The sequence below is a fragment of the Dendrobates tinctorius genome, unplaced genomic scaffold, assembly GCF_039654945.1.
Source record: "Dendrobates tinctorius isolate UK_male_01 unplaced genomic scaffold, ASM3965494v1 ptg000231l, whole genome shotgun sequence".
Taxonomy (NCBI): domain Eukaryota; kingdom Metazoa; phylum Chordata; class Amphibia; order Anura; family Dendrobatidae; genus Dendrobates; species Dendrobates tinctorius.
In genome coordinates, this window is record NW_027361898.1 from 20,536,300 (window position 1) to 20,554,181 (window position 17,882).

General features: G+C 43.7%; 1 protein-coding gene across 1 annotated transcript; it reads right to left on the minus strand.

Moving 5' to 3' along the window:
• Window positions 1-2,151: 2,151 nt before the first annotated feature.
• Window positions 2,152-16,775, minus strand: SNX12 (sorting nexin 12). Its single transcript, XM_073556154.1, has 4 exons — window positions 16,536-16,775; window positions 6,028-6,123; window positions 5,755-5,879; window positions 2,152-3,444 (listed from the first exon to the last, which is right to left on the minus strand). The coding sequence occupies exons 1-4, from the start codon at window positions 16,698-16,700 to the stop codon at window positions 3,342-3,344; spliced, it is 489 nt and encodes a 162-aa protein (XP_073412255.1). The 5' UTR covers window positions 16,701-16,775; the 3' UTR covers window positions 2,152-3,341.
• Between the last annotated feature and the right edge of the window lie 1,107 nt (window positions 16,776-17,882).

The window sequence follows — 17,882 nt, forward strand, 5'->3', positions numbered from 1 at the left end:
TTCTTGGAAGCGGTTCGCATGTGTTGTGTGGGCTTCGAAGCTGAGCTCCCTCCACCTGCAGCTGATGCCAGATACATTACTTAGTCAACATCTGTCTTAACAGCTGCGATCAGAGCCGAGCGCCGATCTTGGCTGATAACCATTTAAATATCGCTGTCAGCTGCATTTAGATAGAAGGCGCGCTTGTGCTTATGAAGACCGATGCATCACAATGGCATCCAGTAGTCTGCTAAATCCCCCAATGGCAATCATCTCCATACTCTTGTGAAGTTTAGCTACTAAACTAAAAAAGAAAGCTTTAAAAAAAAAAAAACAAATCATCCCCCCTCTCTTCTCTCCCATTAAAAATAACAGAAAAAATTCCATTCTTAAAAGCCCAATCTATCAATATATGGAATAGTTTAACCACAATCGTAAACATTATAAAGAAAAAAAAAATCAACAATAGAATTGAGTGTTTTTTTTTTTTTTTTTTTTAGACACAGCACCGCTGAAAAAAATTGTATAAGCAAAGTACTTCCATGTACATAAAACTGATCTCTAAAAACCACCAACACACCATGCAAAAAACAAACAACCCTCACTCAGCCTCATCAGCTGGAGAAAAAAACTTAATATTCAGAATTTTTTTCATCACATAAATAGAAAAAGGAAAAAAAAAAAATGATTGGCAGAGTTGGTAATGCTGACATCAGACTGACCTGCACAATCACATGCCCTGGTCAATTTTACCGCACAATAAATGCAGTAAAGACAAAACCTAAAAGACAATGGTGAAAATGTTTTTTTTTTACAATTTCAGTCAAAAAAATTCCCTGGTCCTTCGAGAGTTAAATTTAAAAAATGGGCAGACGTAGATAGGTGATACTTCGTATAAAAAAATATATATAAACAATTAACAAAAGTGCTTAATGGTCCTCTAAAGAACTCTACTTCATAGCAAAATGCTCACCTGGACCTCCGGGTTGTGGGATTTCAGCATGCAGTGCAGGACCTAACAAACCTCCGCTGATCTTCTTGTTCTTAGAAGTAACCAAGAACCTCTACGTATTTTACTAAGTGGAAGGTAATCGCACTAATGATGTCACCATTTGGCATCTGCTTGGTAAAGAGTGCAGTGTTGGATATGTGAAAAGCGTAAAGAACTCACTATCACAGTGAGGAGGGAATTCGGAGGGTTGTTGCATCCCGCTCTGCATGCCAATATTTCACAAGGAAGTCCAGACCCGACTTTTGCTACACAGTCAGGTCCTTTAGGGGGCCATTAGGGACACGTGTGACCACTTTTATTAATAGGCGTTTAGAAAACACACCAGAGCCTGCCCACTTTTTCCTTAAATAAAAAAGGCCCTGACTAATGATTGTCACTTTTTATTTGACTAGTGGTATATTAACATAAATACTCTCTAAAAATAAAGCATAGTTTTAATGGCCACAGAAATATCTATTGGTTGAAAACTTGCAAAAATTAGTAAATGTAAATGAGGCTCAGATTTGCATGTTCCTTGGGCAGGAAAAGTTTTTTCTCCAAGACCAAAAGTAAAAACGATTTGGTTTCATTATTTGGTAATCCGTACAGACTGTATTATGGCCTCCAAATAGAATTAGGAAAAGAAGACCTCATTGGATGGCTACTGGCCTTAGAAATGCTGGTAGCATGGATGAAAAAAAATTTAAAAAAATCAGATACCGTACAGAGCCACAGTATAGCACTCAATTTTTATGAATACATTTCAGTTCTGTAACAAGTGACACTGAGTGGTCTTGTAAATGATTAATAGCTGCTGTAAAAAAAAAAAAAAAAAAAAAAAGACTGATTGTAAATGGATGACAAGTGAGAATAAAACAGTCCCACTTTTCTGGATGAAGCTCTGAACTATTTTTTTTTATACGCTCTTGTGACCTTACCCTAAGGTTGTAAAGTATATTTAAAAGTGTACACCCATGTAAAGAATGCAGAGTACATCTTATTTTTATGCCATAAGTGCACACTTCTTTAAAGAGAGGACCAAAACCCTTGAGGGGGATGCAAAAGATAAATTGCACAATGGTGCACAAATTAGTGGCTGATGTGTTCACATTAAATATTTGTCATGTATACGTTGACAATAAGTAAACAGGAGAAGCAAGTGACAACTCACAGCCAAAATATCAGATATAGATATTTATATACACAGACATGGTCTCCAGCACAAGGACACAGGCAGCAGTGTTGCTTATAAGCCCAGGTCTGAGTGTGTTATAACTGGTCAGCACATGCAGGAGGTCACAGTATCGGCTATGACACCTCGAATTTAACATTTAACCAAGAGTCACCATGACCTCCAACTCCAAAGCTGATCATTAATAAATACGCTCCCCCCTTCCATACACCCCTACTAGAGCATCCCCCTACATACATGGCTAAGCAATGAAAGGTTGGTAGATAATGCCATTTTTAACCAGAACTGGCATGTAAATAGGTACTCCTGTACTTTATAACACCTGATAACGTATATATTCCCGGAAACAGTCATAACACAATGCTGCAGCTCAATAATTCAGAAGCGTCAGTGTCATGGGGGCTCCCAGAAACCAGACAGGTCTTCGCCAGTAGATCCTCATCTTTAACAAATGCTCTTCAATGCCAGTATTTATTGTTCTCTTGCAATAGTCAATTTCCGAAAATGACCTGGATTCAGCCGGAGGGGTGTGATCTGTTATAACCACTGACATATCAGACAATACACATTTTTGCTCTGCTGTGCAGCAGATAGACGCCTACACTTTATCTGATGTCTGAACTTTGAGCGTTAAATATACAGCACGCTTGTGGTGATAATCAGGGAGTGCACACTTGCCTCATCACTCTGAGACCTGGGACACACGTTACAGACTGTGTTAAAAGATCGGACAGTCGTGTAAACGTAAAAAGGGGGAAAAAAAAAAAAGTTTTCCACTTGAAATAGCACTCCAGGGCATGTATGAATATTCACTCAAAACAGAAGTAGTCTGATGGTGGGTCTTCTGAAGCTGAGAGAATAATGCTTGGATGGAAAAGGATCTATCAGTAAAGCTTGTATGTTGCAGAGCTAACAGGAAAGAGGACAGGGGTCAAATTGGACATCTCCCCAACTCCGGGCAAGGGAGAGGATCTAATTGAACGTGAATAAAGTTTACTCAGAATAAGATTTAAAGAAGATGACAGTGATATAAACAGGTAAAAACACAGGATAGCCTCATGAAGGACAGCACAGGGTCTTGAAAAGAGGGGACAATTGGAGACTTAGTGTAAAAATAAATGTAATTTAGCAGGCAATGGTGCGTGAGGGGCGAGGAGGAGATGGATGTGCCTAGAATTCTCACTGGCGTACTTTGCCTGGCACGTAATTTCTATCAATTGTTTCGTCCTGCAAGAACATATGCAGACAACGCTCATTCTGAGCAAGGGGATGTCCGGCGATCCTGTAAAAGAAGAAAGAATTGCTTATGTCACAAACATATTACAAGATACAGAAATGAAAAGAGAACCCATCAGTCCCTTCATGGTGTCCTCTCCGATGGCAACACAATTTAATGACAGACATGCTAATTTCATTGTGTTATCAGACTAAATAGCAATTTCTTGCCTGTAAATATGGAAAGACAGTGATCTGCGTAGATGCTGTGGACACAAACAGTAAGACATTTTAACCAATATTAGTTTTCATTTGTCTGAGGAGTGTAAAGCATATGCTATGTACCAATTACCAAGCATACACCATGTATGCGCTACGCCTTTGTATTCGGAGTCGTAGATACAGTAACACTTTACACTAAGTCAATACAAATATCTCTCCGAGGATCTGTTTATACCAAGGAACATGATGGTCACAAGGGGGCATACTCTGCGTCTGGAGAAGGTTTTTCCACCAACCTAGAAGAGGATTCCTTACTGTTAGGGCAGTGAGAATCTGGAATTCCTTGCGTGATCTGTTTATTGGAGGACGTTCACATGTACACCTAGATCTGATGGACGCTTCAATGCAGATTCATTCTATGCAATACAGGTCAATTTTCTCTAGAAAAGTGTGGGTTTGGCAAGATCCCTCCCAATGGGCAGGCAGACTCTAGTATCTGCCCTTGTGTGAACATTACCTTACGCTATATACTTTAACCTAAAGATGACCAGTTATTTTTGAGAAAAACAAAGTGACAATGGATGAAATGATAAGACCATTAGCAAATCAAATTATATTGCTCAGTATTAAAGTAACACAGCCATTAACTGAAGGACATGGGTCGGATTCGCCCATTGAGCTCGCTCCATAAACCCACTGGGTTAATGATCTGTAACTGATGTCTGTTACCATTTCCTCTACATCAGGGTTCCCCAACTCCGGTCCTCAAGGCCCACCAACAGGTCAGGTTTTCAGGATTTCGCGTGTATTGTACAGGTGATGCAATTATCACCTGGGCAATACTAAGGAAATCCTGAAAACATGACCTGTTGGTGGGCCTTGAGGACCGGAGTTGGGGAACCCTGCTCTACATTATATACATTAGAGATGAAGTTGGAGCATTCTTTATAGACAGCATAAAGGGTGATTTAAAAATACCCTCAAATAGTAACGTCATGTTTTGATAAATATCTCATATGCTATTGCGACTTGGAATTGGTCCTTGGCAACAGGTTTTATTCCTAGTCCATCATGCATTCGGCAGCTGAGTGCTTCCACCCATACTAATAGTGTCTTAGTGTATGGGATGCTAGATCATACTGCAACATGCTCTAACCTTTCCCAACAGAAATGGGGGTAGAGGAAGCAACATGGTGGCTTTGGTATAGTGACAAATACAGAAGATATTATTCTGCTACAGATGGATCTGGATAAGTTGGAAACTTGGTCCGAAAGGTGGCAGATGTGGCTTAACATGATAAATGTAAGGTTATACACATGGGAAAAAGGAATCAATATCACCATTACACACTGAACGGGAAACCACTGGGTAAATCTGACATGGAGAAGGACTTGGGGATCCTAGTTAATTATAAACTTTTCTGGAGCAGCCAGTGCCAGGCAGAGGCTGCCAAGGCAAACAGGATCATGGGGTGCATTAAAAGAGGTCTGGATACACCTGATGAGAGCATTATACTGTCTCTGTACAACTCCCTGGTTAGACTGCACATGAAGTACTGTGTACAGTTTTGGGCACCGGTGCTCAGGAAGGATATAATGGAACTAGAGCAAGTACAAAGGAGGGCAACAAAATTAATAAAGGGGATGGGGGAACTACAATATCCAGAGAGATTAGGATTATTTAGTCTAGAAAAAAAGACGACTGATGGGCGATCTAATAACAAGTATAAAAGGAGTCAATACAAATATCTCTCCGAGGATCTGTTTATACCAAGGAAGGTGATGGTCACAAGGGGGCATTCTCTGCGTCTGGAGGAGAGAAGGTATTTCCACAAACAAAGAAGAGGATTCTTTACTGTTAGGGCAGCGAGAATCTGGAATTCCTTGTCTGAGGAGGTGGTAATGGCAAACTCAGTTGAGGGGTTCAAGGGAGACCTGGATGTCTTCCTGGAGCGTAACAATATTGTATCTTAGTTATTAGGTTCTTTAGAAGGACGTAGATCTGGGGTTTTATTCTGATGGAATATAGGCTGAAATGGATGGACAAATGTCTTTTTTCCGGCCTTGCTAACTATGTTACTTGATCAATCGCTTTTATCACCAGCTTCCAGATCCATGAACTCAACGCATACTGGAATCAATCTTTCTTTCTTACTTATTAATAAACTGCTCTAGTCCTTGCCGTCGCTCTTCAATGAAAGACTCTTCAAAAATGCCCTCATCCCCTCGGAATGGAAGCTGTCTCTTCAGTGCTTTTCCTGGCAATGGCGGTACCACAATCTATAAGAATGATTAAATCACACAATAACATTTTAATAATAGGTTTCTTGTGCTTTATAAATATTATATAGAAAGTGATTGTATGCTCATGAACTTTACCGCCAACTCAATGTTCACCCAAATGATGTCATTTCTCCGTATGACTCACCTTACTGTCTCTCTCCAGTTCATTCTTCAGCCACTCAAAGTCACTGTACCTCCTTCTAACAGTGGAATCCTTCAGCTTAAAGATCGGAAGGTTTGTCTAGCGAGGAATGAAGAAATAGTAATACAGTCATTGAAAAACATCTAACAAAAGTAAATATGGATCAAATATCCAAAATAGAGAAATGGTAGCACTATAACATCCAGTATTAAATGACAGGTGACACAGAGGAATGCTAAATGCAAAGAAAGCAGAGCTGAGTCCAAGTAAGTCCACATCTCAGGACCCAGACGCCGTGTCTTCCAAGAATATAAAAAGTCACAAAATAACCAGTGCTCTGACAATCATGGAGGAAATTGAGGTACCTTACCCAAATCTGTGCATTGATATAGATGAACAAAAATATACCCCACTTTTCCACATGACTGTTTGGGTATTGATTGTTTTAAAAGGGAAACCTGTCACCAAGTTTGCCCCCACCTTTCACCACCATCTCTCATATACATCATTCCAATATGCTGTGTATACATGCCCCCAATCCGGCCTACAACAAAAGATTCATACAAAGCAGAAGAGAGGACGGATGGCATCACAAGAAGAAAGGAGGCACTGGACCAAGACCAGCGACACCTCTCGGACCGGACAGTTTCGCAGGCAAGTATAATAAAAGGTCTTTTTCTTGTCTTGCAGGTCAGATTGGGGGCATAGATACAGCATATTAAAATTCTGTATTTCAGGGATGAAAGGTGGTGGTCTTATCTCATATGAGACAAACCTTGATTCTATATTTTCACTTTTCTTTCACAATATTTTTAACAATTTGATGATTAATTTCCTGCACAACTTCACTACTGGTCTTGAAAATAAAAAAAATATATATACAGAACGTCATATGGCGCTTCTAGGATATTACGATGAAACATTAATAGAAGAAATGGGTACCAAGGTACAGATGAGAGGTTTACCGTAACTGGCAGACTATTGAGCGAGTAGAGATTTACAGACCTCACAATGTCATCATCGTATTCATCATACCCAAGATGCTCTAAATTCATTAAAACATCAATGAGAAACACGGTAACCCATGCCTACCAAAAAAAAAAAAAAAAATGCTAATCGAATCATGCAATAAAATTTTTAATAAACTACAATTTTGGTATCGCCTTTTCTGAAACCACAAACTATAATTTTTTGTGAAACCACCAACTATAAAACTATGATCATGCTATTTATTCCACCTAGTGAATACCATTAAAAAAAAAAAAAAAAAAGCAAAGCTGATGTTTTTTGTTACCTAGTCTCACAAAAAATGGACTAAAATGCTATAAAGGATCACACATTCCAAAATGGTACCAATAAAAAACCTACAACTTGTTCTGGAAAACAAAACCCTCCTACAGTTCTAGCAACAGAAAAATTACAAAGTTATGGCTCCCAGAATAATATAGCAGCACAAAAAAGTTTTTTTTTTTTTTTAAAAGAAAATTTTTTTATTGCGCGGTTTTTATTTTACATGGAGGAAAGTAGTAATTGAAAAGGGGGTGGTCCGAATAGTGGACAACCTCTTTATTAAATTGCAGGGTACCTTTTTTATAACCGCTAGTAAAAATTAAAGATGTTAATATTTTTGTAATTTAACACAAGTGTAATTTTTCATTATCCTAGTCCAAAGGTAAAGGAATCTTTCAAACACATGTGGAGTAACAATACTCACCACCATTCCTACCCGAATTCCTTATGAGGTTTAGTTTCAAAAGAGTGGTTATTTGAGTTGACTTACACTTTATTGGTACTTTAGGGGATCTGCAAAAGCAATATGGTGCCCAAAGGCCAATCCAACAATATTTACCCTCCAAAAGTTACACAGTGATTCTAAGTCTGAATTCTGCTGTGTTCCTAAACCAGAGTGTATGACCACATATAGGGAAGGTAGTGTCATACTAGGGAGAAACTGTGCAATAAATTGCATTGATAAATTTCTTGATTTCTTTACCTCTTTGGAATATTAAAAAAAAAATCATTAAAATGAAATATAATTTATGAATATAACTTTTAATTTTCACACAGAGGGTCAGAGTGCTCACTACAGCCCTCGGTAAATTCCATTAACCCCTTAAGGACGGGGTTATTTTCATTTTTGCGTTTTTGTTTTTCGCTCCCTTTCTTGCCAGAGCCATACCTTTTTTACTTTTCCGTCAATATGGCCATGTGAGGGCTTATTTTTTGCGGGACAAGTTGTACTTTTGAACACCACCATTGATTTTACCATGTCGTGTACTACAAAACGGGAAAAAAATTCCAAGTGCTGTGAAATTGCAAAAAAAAGTGCAATCACACACTTGTTTTTTGCTAGGTTCACTAAATGCTAAAACTGACCCACCATTATGATTCTCCAGGTCATTACGAGTTCATAGACACCAAACATGTCTAGGTTCATTTTTATCTAAGTGGTGAAAAAAAAAAAGTTTGCTAAAAAACAAAACAAAAAACAACAACACCATTTTCCGAGACCCATAGCGTCTCCATTTTTCATGATCTGGGGTCGGGTGAGGGTTTATTTTTTGCGTGCCGAGCTGACATTTTTAATGATACCACTTTTATGCAGACATGTTCTTTTGATCGCCCGTTATTACATTTTAAAGCATTGTCACAGAGATAAAAAAAAACACCTTAATTCTGGGGTTTTGATTTTATATCTTGCTACGCCGTTTAGCGATCGGGTTAATGCTTTTTTTTTATTGCTAGATCGGGCGATTCTGAACGCGGCGATACCAAATATGTGTATGTGTAATTTTTTTTATTGTTTTATTTTGAATAGGGCGAAAGGGGGGGTGATTTAAACTTTTATATTTTTCATATTTTTTAAAACACTTTAATTTTGTCATGCTTCAATAGCCTCCATGGGATGCTAGAAGCATGCCATACTTGATCGGCTCTGCTACATATAGGCGATGAGCAGATCGCCCATATGTAGCAGAATTACTGCATAGCTATGAGCGACGACCACCGGGTGGCGCTCATAGCAAAGCGGCATCAACAATCAGAGGTCTCCAAGAGACCTCTGGTTGTTATGCCAACGCATCACTGACCCCCGATCACGTGACGGGGGTCAGCGATGACCTCATTTCCGGCCCAGCGGCCGGAAGCGCCGGTTAAACGCCGTTGTCAGTGGAGCTTAACGGGTTAATAGGTGCAGGTGGATCGCGATTCCACCTGCGCCTATTGGGGCACATGTCAGCTGTTCAAAACAGCTGACATGTCCCGGCTTTGATACGGGCTCATCGCCGGAGCCCTCATCAAAGCAGGGGAGAAGTCTCTCTGTCCGTCATTGGACATTAAGGGGTTAAGGGAGTGGTTTCCCAAATGGGGTCACTTGTTGGTACCTCAAAGTTAATGCACATATAAAATGGCGACAGCAAACTATTCCAGAACTGAGTCGGGCTTCCAGGGTTGCGGGGCGGAAATGGAAAAACATCCCAATCCAACAAGCACTTCATCACATTCAAACAGTCCCTCACTACTTTCAAGTCCACACTCACTTCAGCAACACAAACCTACTTCTCATCCCTCATAACCTTCCCTGACACACAACCCTAAACAGCTATTCAACACTTCCAATTCTCTCTTCTGTCCCAGCACCCCCACCCTCCCTCCTCCTGAAGACTTTGCCACATTGTTCAAGCAGAAGATTGATAACATCACACAAAAACTTTTGCCTAAAGTCCCCTCAACCCTACCTCATAACTACTCAGCCCTCCTCCTCCAAAATCAGCTTCTCCGCCATTACGGAAGATCAACTTTGCTCTCTACTGTCCAGATCACATCTCACCACCTATGCACTTGACCTAATCCCTTCCCACCTCATCCTAAACCTCACCAGTCTTCATCCTAAACCTAACCCATCTGTTCAACCTGTCACTATGAACTGTTTTCCCCTCATGCTTCAAACATGTCTCAAAAGCCCTAACTTGGCCCATTCTCTATCTTGCTATCGTCTCATATCACTTCTCCCCTATGCCTCAAAACTACCGAAATAACACGTCCATTTTGAACTGTCCTCCCACTCCTTCTTTGACTGCATCATTCCACTGAAAACTGCCCTGACTAAAGTCACCAATGACTTACTAACTGTCAAATCCAAGCGACACTACTCTGTTCTCCCCCTCCTGGACCTGTCCCTCTGCTGTTGACACAATGGACCATTTCCTCTTACTACAGATTCTCTCATCACTTGGCATCACAGACCTGGCCTTATCTAGGATCTCCTCATACCTAACAGACTGGACATTCAGAGTCTCCCACTCACACACCACCTCCTCATCTCGCCCCCTTATCTGTTGGTGTCCCCAAAAGGTTTAGTTCCAGGACCCCTGCACTTCTCCATCTACTCCTTCGGCCTTGGACAGCTACAGTCCCACGGCTTTCAGTATCACCTCTATGCTGATGACACACAGATCTACCTGTCTGGACCCGATATCACCTCCTTACTAACCATAATCCCATAACGCTATTTCATCATTCTTCTTTGCTAGATTTTTAAAAGTTAACACGAATGTAACAGAATTCATCATCTTTCCCCTATCTCACTCAAACCCCCCCCCCCAACAGACCAATTCATCAACGTCAACGGCTGCTCACTCTCCCAAGTCCCGCATGATCAATGCCTCGGGGTAACCCTTAACGGGAATCTGTCACCTACTTTTGGTGGGCTATTTAATTGAGGCCGGTCCGATGGACGGCGTTTCAGATCTTTGCCGCCTCCCCATCCATGGCCGCCGTTCGCAGTTTTTTCATGAACAGGAGTAGGTGTCCTCCATTTTTCGCGCGTGCGCTAAGCATTCTTGGCTCGCGCACGTGCAGTATGCTTTGCCCAGCTGCGGGCAAAGCCGAAAAGCCTGACTGTGCATGCGCCGGTTAACTAAGCCCCGGAAGTATTTTGCATGCCCAACACATGCCAAAAGGACAAAGGTATAATCTGGGCAAATGGGGCTCTACTGAAATGTGAAACACATGAGATGATTGCAGCAATTTAACGGAGCTGTTCCCAGTGATGAGCGAATGTGCTCGGGTAAGATTTTATCTGAGACTGCTCGTGTGCTAACCGAGCGTCTTTGGTGTGCTCGAATAATATGTTCGGGTCCCCGCGACTGCATGTCTCGCAGCTATTAGACAGCCGCAACATATGTAGGGATTACCTGTTTGTTAGGCAATCCCTACATTTGTTGCGGCTGTCGAATAGCTGCAAGACATGCAGCCGTGGGGACTCGAACATATTCAAGCAAGCCAAAGTCACTTGGTTACCACCCAAACATCTTATCCAAGCACGTTTGCCCATCTTATTCCCTTTCAGTTAAACAATGTCCCAATCTGAGCAGTACTCACCTTCCCCAGGTCCACTCTTAAGTCTCATCCGCTGCTCCCAGTGTCTGACGTTGGCTGTGGCGCCGTCGTTGTGTCATTAAAGCGGCAGCCATTTATTGAGCCCAGAGGCTCTGAAGGGGTGTCCTGTATATTCTGGCAGAGTCACTGAGCCTTATGATTGGCTGTTGCACATTCACGTGACATCCGAGAGGCAGTCAATGCCAAACACCAGGTTCAGCAGTGGATACTCACTGGTGGACCTGGGGAAGACGAGTACAGCGTTGCTTGTTTCTGTATAATGACCTGCAGCCATGGACATTTACTTACTGAAAGGGAACAACTGCAATGTGCGTGTCCAGAAAGGAAAGAGAAAAAAATCATCCTACCATTTATATTGAAAGGGTACAGATGACTGTATAAATGGGACCCCAATGCATGGACTGGCAAGCAGGGCTCCCGACCTGAGCAAGACAACTGCATAGAAATATATGGAGCCAGCACGCTCGAATAGTGAGATCCGACGGCCAGTCTGTTAATTGCGGTCTGAACTTGGTTTGATTTATACATTCATCTAAAACCGCCCAAAAGGTAACTAATCAGGTGTCCCGGTTCTAAACTGCTGCCACCACAGTATTACTTAATTAGGATCCTAACAATCCCTTCCCTGTAGCCCAGCATACTCACAGGAACTAATTTTGAAAACTGCCATCACTTCACCACATTATATAAAGCCAAGCGGTCCAATGTGCGGGTACACTAACGATATAGGAGAGCATACTAACCCAGAGACCTTTACTTTATGAAGACATCATCCCATCAATCAAAAACAGAGAGCAGGTGAGAGGTAGGTCCATACCAGCTCATCAGACTGCTCGGCACTCATTACCATATTGCAAGAGCGATGTTCAAAGATCATTTCGACCGGTTTGGGAGACTGCCGGGGGAAGGATCCCAATTATAAGGGTGTGCCCATTTTCATTCTTTAGGAACACAAGCCTCCTGGCTTACTGCTTGACAATGGGTGGTGCGTTTCTGATGGTTGTCACCTAAGTGGCCTGAACTGTCAGTCTGTAAACTTTGGAATTCGTAAACCCTTCTTCCACTCTTGAGAACAGAGGCGATTGTCAGTAGGAGGTAAAATGCAGTTACTTGTTTCTACATGCACCTGTTTTGATACAGGGAAGATGTATATCTTTGTACCGTGTTAGCCAGTAGATAGAAAAATATTCAGAATTGAGAGTCCTCAGTGGTTGATACCTTTTAATGGCTAACTGAAAAGATGGTAACACATTGCAAGCTTTCGAGACTACTCAGGTCTCTTCATCAGGCATAGACTAGTACAAAATCAGGAAGAGTCACATTTATGCACAATACAGCACAGAAAAAATGCAATTGATGAGACAAGTGACGTGAAGCAGAAATGATTATGGGAGAGGGAGAAGCATAAATATTGGACCAGTTCATAGATAAGGAGTCCGGATGTTTTATTGTCCTCTGATTGGGGTCATGTGTTGTGATGCCCCCACAGGATCTTAGGAGCAAATTCCTTAATTGATGTAAAAAGACATAAATCCAAGCGACACATTCATTCCAGCATTGAGAGTGTCAAAGGTCGTCATAAAGAAATGTGTAGAGCAAGACAGGGAGGGGGGGGAGCAGTTGAATAAGCCCCGCCCATCGGACCGGACCGAGGCAGTTTACACACATCTGAACCGATATAAAAAAGGTATTTATGCATGAAAGGTGCGGGGTCAGGGGGAAGCAAAAGTACTAAGAGAATCCTTATGTGACACACAATTGAATGATATCATATGATATCTCAAAAAAGGGGTGACAGATTCCCTTTAAGTAAAGAAGTTTCTACTGAGGATACTGGTAAGAACAAAGCAATTAATTACGGTTGTTTCTGTATGAGAAGCAGCCAGTGAGCTGCAATTCATATCAGTAAGCAATTTCCCTTCAAGTTATAATTAAATGGTTATCCCTATAAAGTTCTCACCTAATCACCACTAAGACCCTCACTAATCTGACAAAGGGGCACTGAAATGCTCTAGTCATTGCTATCTCTAGCAATCTCACAGACCTTGACCCCGCTATTTCTCTCAGTCCCATAGACCATGAATGGAGGAGGTTCACAGCCCTGTTGTCAGGATTGGTGGGCGCCACAACTTGATAAGATGGGAAGAAGTCTTTGGGGAGCTCCAATAGCTGTTCCTGCTGACACCTCTCCAGATACACATGCACTTGTTTCATATGAGTGTGCAAGTTTCCTTAGGGAGAAGGCATCTGTCACACTCCTAGGGCAGCATTTCTCCAGGAGAACATAAGGCTCCTGGGGAATTCTGTACCTTCCATGCCAGCGGCTTCTAGCTGAGCAACTGGTCATACATTCAAGAAGTTGACAAAACAGTGAGTGCCTACCTACGCCTGACCATAGGACGTCCCACTGAGAAGCAGGGCTGTGGAGTCGGTAAGCCAAACCTGCGACTCCGACTCCTCAATTTCCCTTACACCAACTCCGACTCCACGACTCCGACTCCCACATATATTAATTATATTTAAGTGAAAAATTTATTCTAGTACAATGTGAACATCAGACATTAAATCATTTTTATGATACAATAATCAAGATATTTAGATAGAACATAATATATATTGGAATACAACTTTAGAACACAAAAAACTGTAATAAATTGTAAACAAGTAATACACTATGTAATATCGATTGCATATATATATATATATATATATATATATATATATAGTGTGTGTATATATAACACTATGTAATAAACTATAATTGGCAAAAAACATACTAAACAACATTTGTGCAGTCTATGAATTTGTTCTAAGAAATAAAATTGCCTCCATCAAATCCTCCTTCATAGATGACCTCAAATCTGACCTAATAATTTTAAGGCCAGAGACCAACCTCTCTACACTAGGGTTGGAGGCAAAGCCGTAACCACATGGGCAACATCTCTAACAATTTCCGGCTATAAAGGAATTGCCTCATGCACAGTCAGTTTTGATAAACGGTTGAATTTTTCTATTTCTTTGAGAACAAGTGAAACATTTTGCTGAAATATGGTCAATCTGCTTGCTATAGGAGACGGAGTGAAATCTTTTTCCTTGTAGCAACGCTTTGCCTGCTCCATGTCATCCAAATACTTGTCAAAGTCAAACTCCTCATCTGATGAGGATGAAGATATGGCAGCAGTAGCACTGTCATGACCCGAGTCCTCTTGCGCCTGGCAGTCCTCCTGTAGGCCACTATTCCTAACTGCTACCTCAGTCAGAGCTTCTTTTCATTTAGTAAGCTGTTGATCATCAAGCAATATACGATGACTTGGGTCCACATAAACAGCTGCCAGAAAAAAATTATTTTCCAATAGCTGTGTCTCTCTCCGTTTCATTGAAGCAGATATGCCATCTGCGATTAAACAGCAAAATAGCAAGTTCTTCCGCTCCCTCATGAAAATGCCAGGAGTTAAATCCTCAGCTTGTAATTTTTTAGTCACAGTAAATGGGTGATTGAGCAATTCCTTCAATTCAGCCACCTGTGTCCATTGACCTTCATTTAGGGTTACCTGAGGGTTCGCCATATCTATAAGAAACAGTTTTAGTTGATCAACAATTGCCCTTTTCCAGCACGTCTCTTCAAGATGGAATCAATTTTAGGGGTTCTGGCGGCAATAACCAATTTCCTCACTTTTCCAATCAGATTTCCAGCATGTCCCTCTTGCAGACTCTCTTATTGCCAGCTGCAGCGTGTGCACAACACAGCGCATGTGATGAATAGGAAAGTGTTTTGAAGCAGCTTCAACAAGATCATCTATTTCTACAGTATAATTTTGCTGTTATTCTGTAGTAATATCTGTCTGTTCCTCAGTTACCGTATTTTTCGCTTTATAAGACGCTCCGGATTATAAGACGCACTCCAAATTTTGAGGAGAAAAATAGGAAAAAATGTTTTTTTAATAAAATGGTGGTGCTTCTTATAATCCAGGCGTCTTATTGCTTACCGGTCTGTCCCCGGGGTGCTGTCGCCCACTCTGTCCCCGGGGTGCTGTCGCCCACTCTGTGCCTGGTGCTGCCGCCACCGCGCCGGGTCCTCCGGGTGCTGCCGCGCTGGGTCCCCCGGTGCCTGCCGCCACCATCGGGCTCTGTCCCGTGCTGCGTGGGGGGCTCTGCCGTTCCATCCATGCCTGTGCGGTGGCTTGCTTCCTGGAAAATGGCCGCCGCGCAAGTGCAGATGGAGATCTCGGCATTGAAATCTCTAGAGATGAGATTTCAGCGCACGCACCCGGGAACAGACCAAGGGGCACGCACATCACCGGGCATGGACATGCTCCAGGGCACGGGCCAAGGGGCACGCACATGCACCCGAGCCGAGGGGCACGCACATGCACCCGGGCACGAGCCGAGGGGCACGCACATGCACCCGGGCACGAGCCGAGGGGCACGCACATGCACCCGGGCACGCACATGCACCCGGGCACGAGCCGAGGGGCACGCACATGCACCCGGGCACGCACATGCACCCGGGCACGAGCCGAGGGGCACGCACATGCACCCGGGCACGCACATGCACCCGGGCACGAGCCGAGGGGCACGCACATGCACCCGGGCACGAGCCGAGGGGCACGCACATGCACCCGGGCACGAGCCGAGGGGCACGCACATGCACCCGGGCACGAGCCGAGGGGCACGCACATGCACCCGGGCACGAGCCGAGGGGCACGCACATGCACCCGGGCACGAGCCGAGGGGCACGCACATGCACCCGGGCACGAGCCGAAGGGCACGCACATGCACCCGGGCACGAGCCGAGGGGCACGCACATGCACCCGGGCACGAGCCGAGGGGCACGCACATGCACCCGGGCACGAGCCGAGGGGCACGCACATGCACCCGGGCACGAGCCGAGGGGCACGCACATGCACCCGGGCACGAGCCGAGGGGCACGCACATGCACCCGGGCACGAGCCGAGGGGCACGCACATGCACAGATATGCACCATGCCCCAGCTGGCAGCTCCCTGGGTGACAGGCTGGTGTGTGCCCCTCAGCAGGTGGTACAGGCACCCTTGTGTGGTGACACCCTGCAGAGCCCAGGCTGACTGTAGGAGCACACGTCGCAGCACTCACCCTCATGCGGACCTCGTACACCGTATACCGGTTTCGTCCCACTCCCACTGTCTGTGGGTTGAAGATGTCAATCTCCAGGAAGTTGCTGGGCGGACCGTACGCGTCTGTCAGATCCTGAGGCTTGGAGTTTAGACGGCGGGTATCCGCCACCGAGGCGTCCGACATACTGACCGGAAACCAGAGCCAATAGACAGCGGGACCGACACACCCGGCCCTGAACCCACACAGCACATGCGCAATACGTACCGCTGCGCGATCTCCTAGACAGAAGCTTCTAAGTCAGTGTGCGCATGCGCGGCTATGTTCCGTCGTATCCCGGTGCAGGGGCTGGAGCTTGTCTGTGCGCTGATCATCTGCTCGGAGACTGAACCATCACACCCCCGCTATCGGCTCCAGCTTCCATGGCATGATGTGTTGGACAAAACAGCAGAAACAGCACAGCCGGGGGTGTTATAACAGAACAAGGGGTGGTTGGTTTTAGTTTTTATGATCTATTTATGTGTTTTCAGACTTATAAGATATCTCGGGGTCAAGCGTTGCCCCTGCTCCTTTTTGTTGATTGGCTGCAGCAGTACATCGTGTATACAGCGCACATTCCCACTGTAGACAATCACTGAGCTCATTGGCTCATGTATCTACATCTGAGTACAGCTGAGCCCAGCGATTGGCAGAAGTGATAAGCGCTGTATATGTGATGTAACCGCTGCGGTCAATCACAGAGCTTAGTAGTGTGCGCCATTTATGGAGTAACAGCTGTGCCCATTGATTGGATTGACTGCAGCGGTGATATGAGCCGTATATATGACGTCACCACTGCAGCGTATGAACAAAGGCGAAGCACGGTAACCGCTATGATTGTTACTTTATAGGTTGGCACAACCCTGCAGCCACATGGAATTAGAAACAGAACAGTCCCTTTAACCGTCACTTTCCAGCTTAGTTCCTTTAGCAGAGCTGAGACCAAAGCGCAGATGGACCTTAGAGAATGCTTTGTGTGCCAAGTCCCTACCAGAGACCCCCGTTATACAGTGCCCCTTGGGCTAGGTAGGGGAACAAAGGAATATGCATGTTAAATTCCAACGTGCTTGTATCTCACTTTCCCCAAAGGCTGATTTTGGGGAACAGTCCTTTATAGGATTGTCGGCCAATATTTCAAAGAGTGTTAAGGTACTGTCACACTAAGCGATATCGCTAGCAATATCGCTATAACTTGTGACGTTATAGCGATATTGGTAGCGACATCACTGTGTCTGATACTTACCTACGACCGGCTCCCCCGCTGGTTATTGCTGATCGCGTGAGAACGTCCAGGACTGTTTCTCGTCGTCAGCTTCCTGCGGCGCTTCC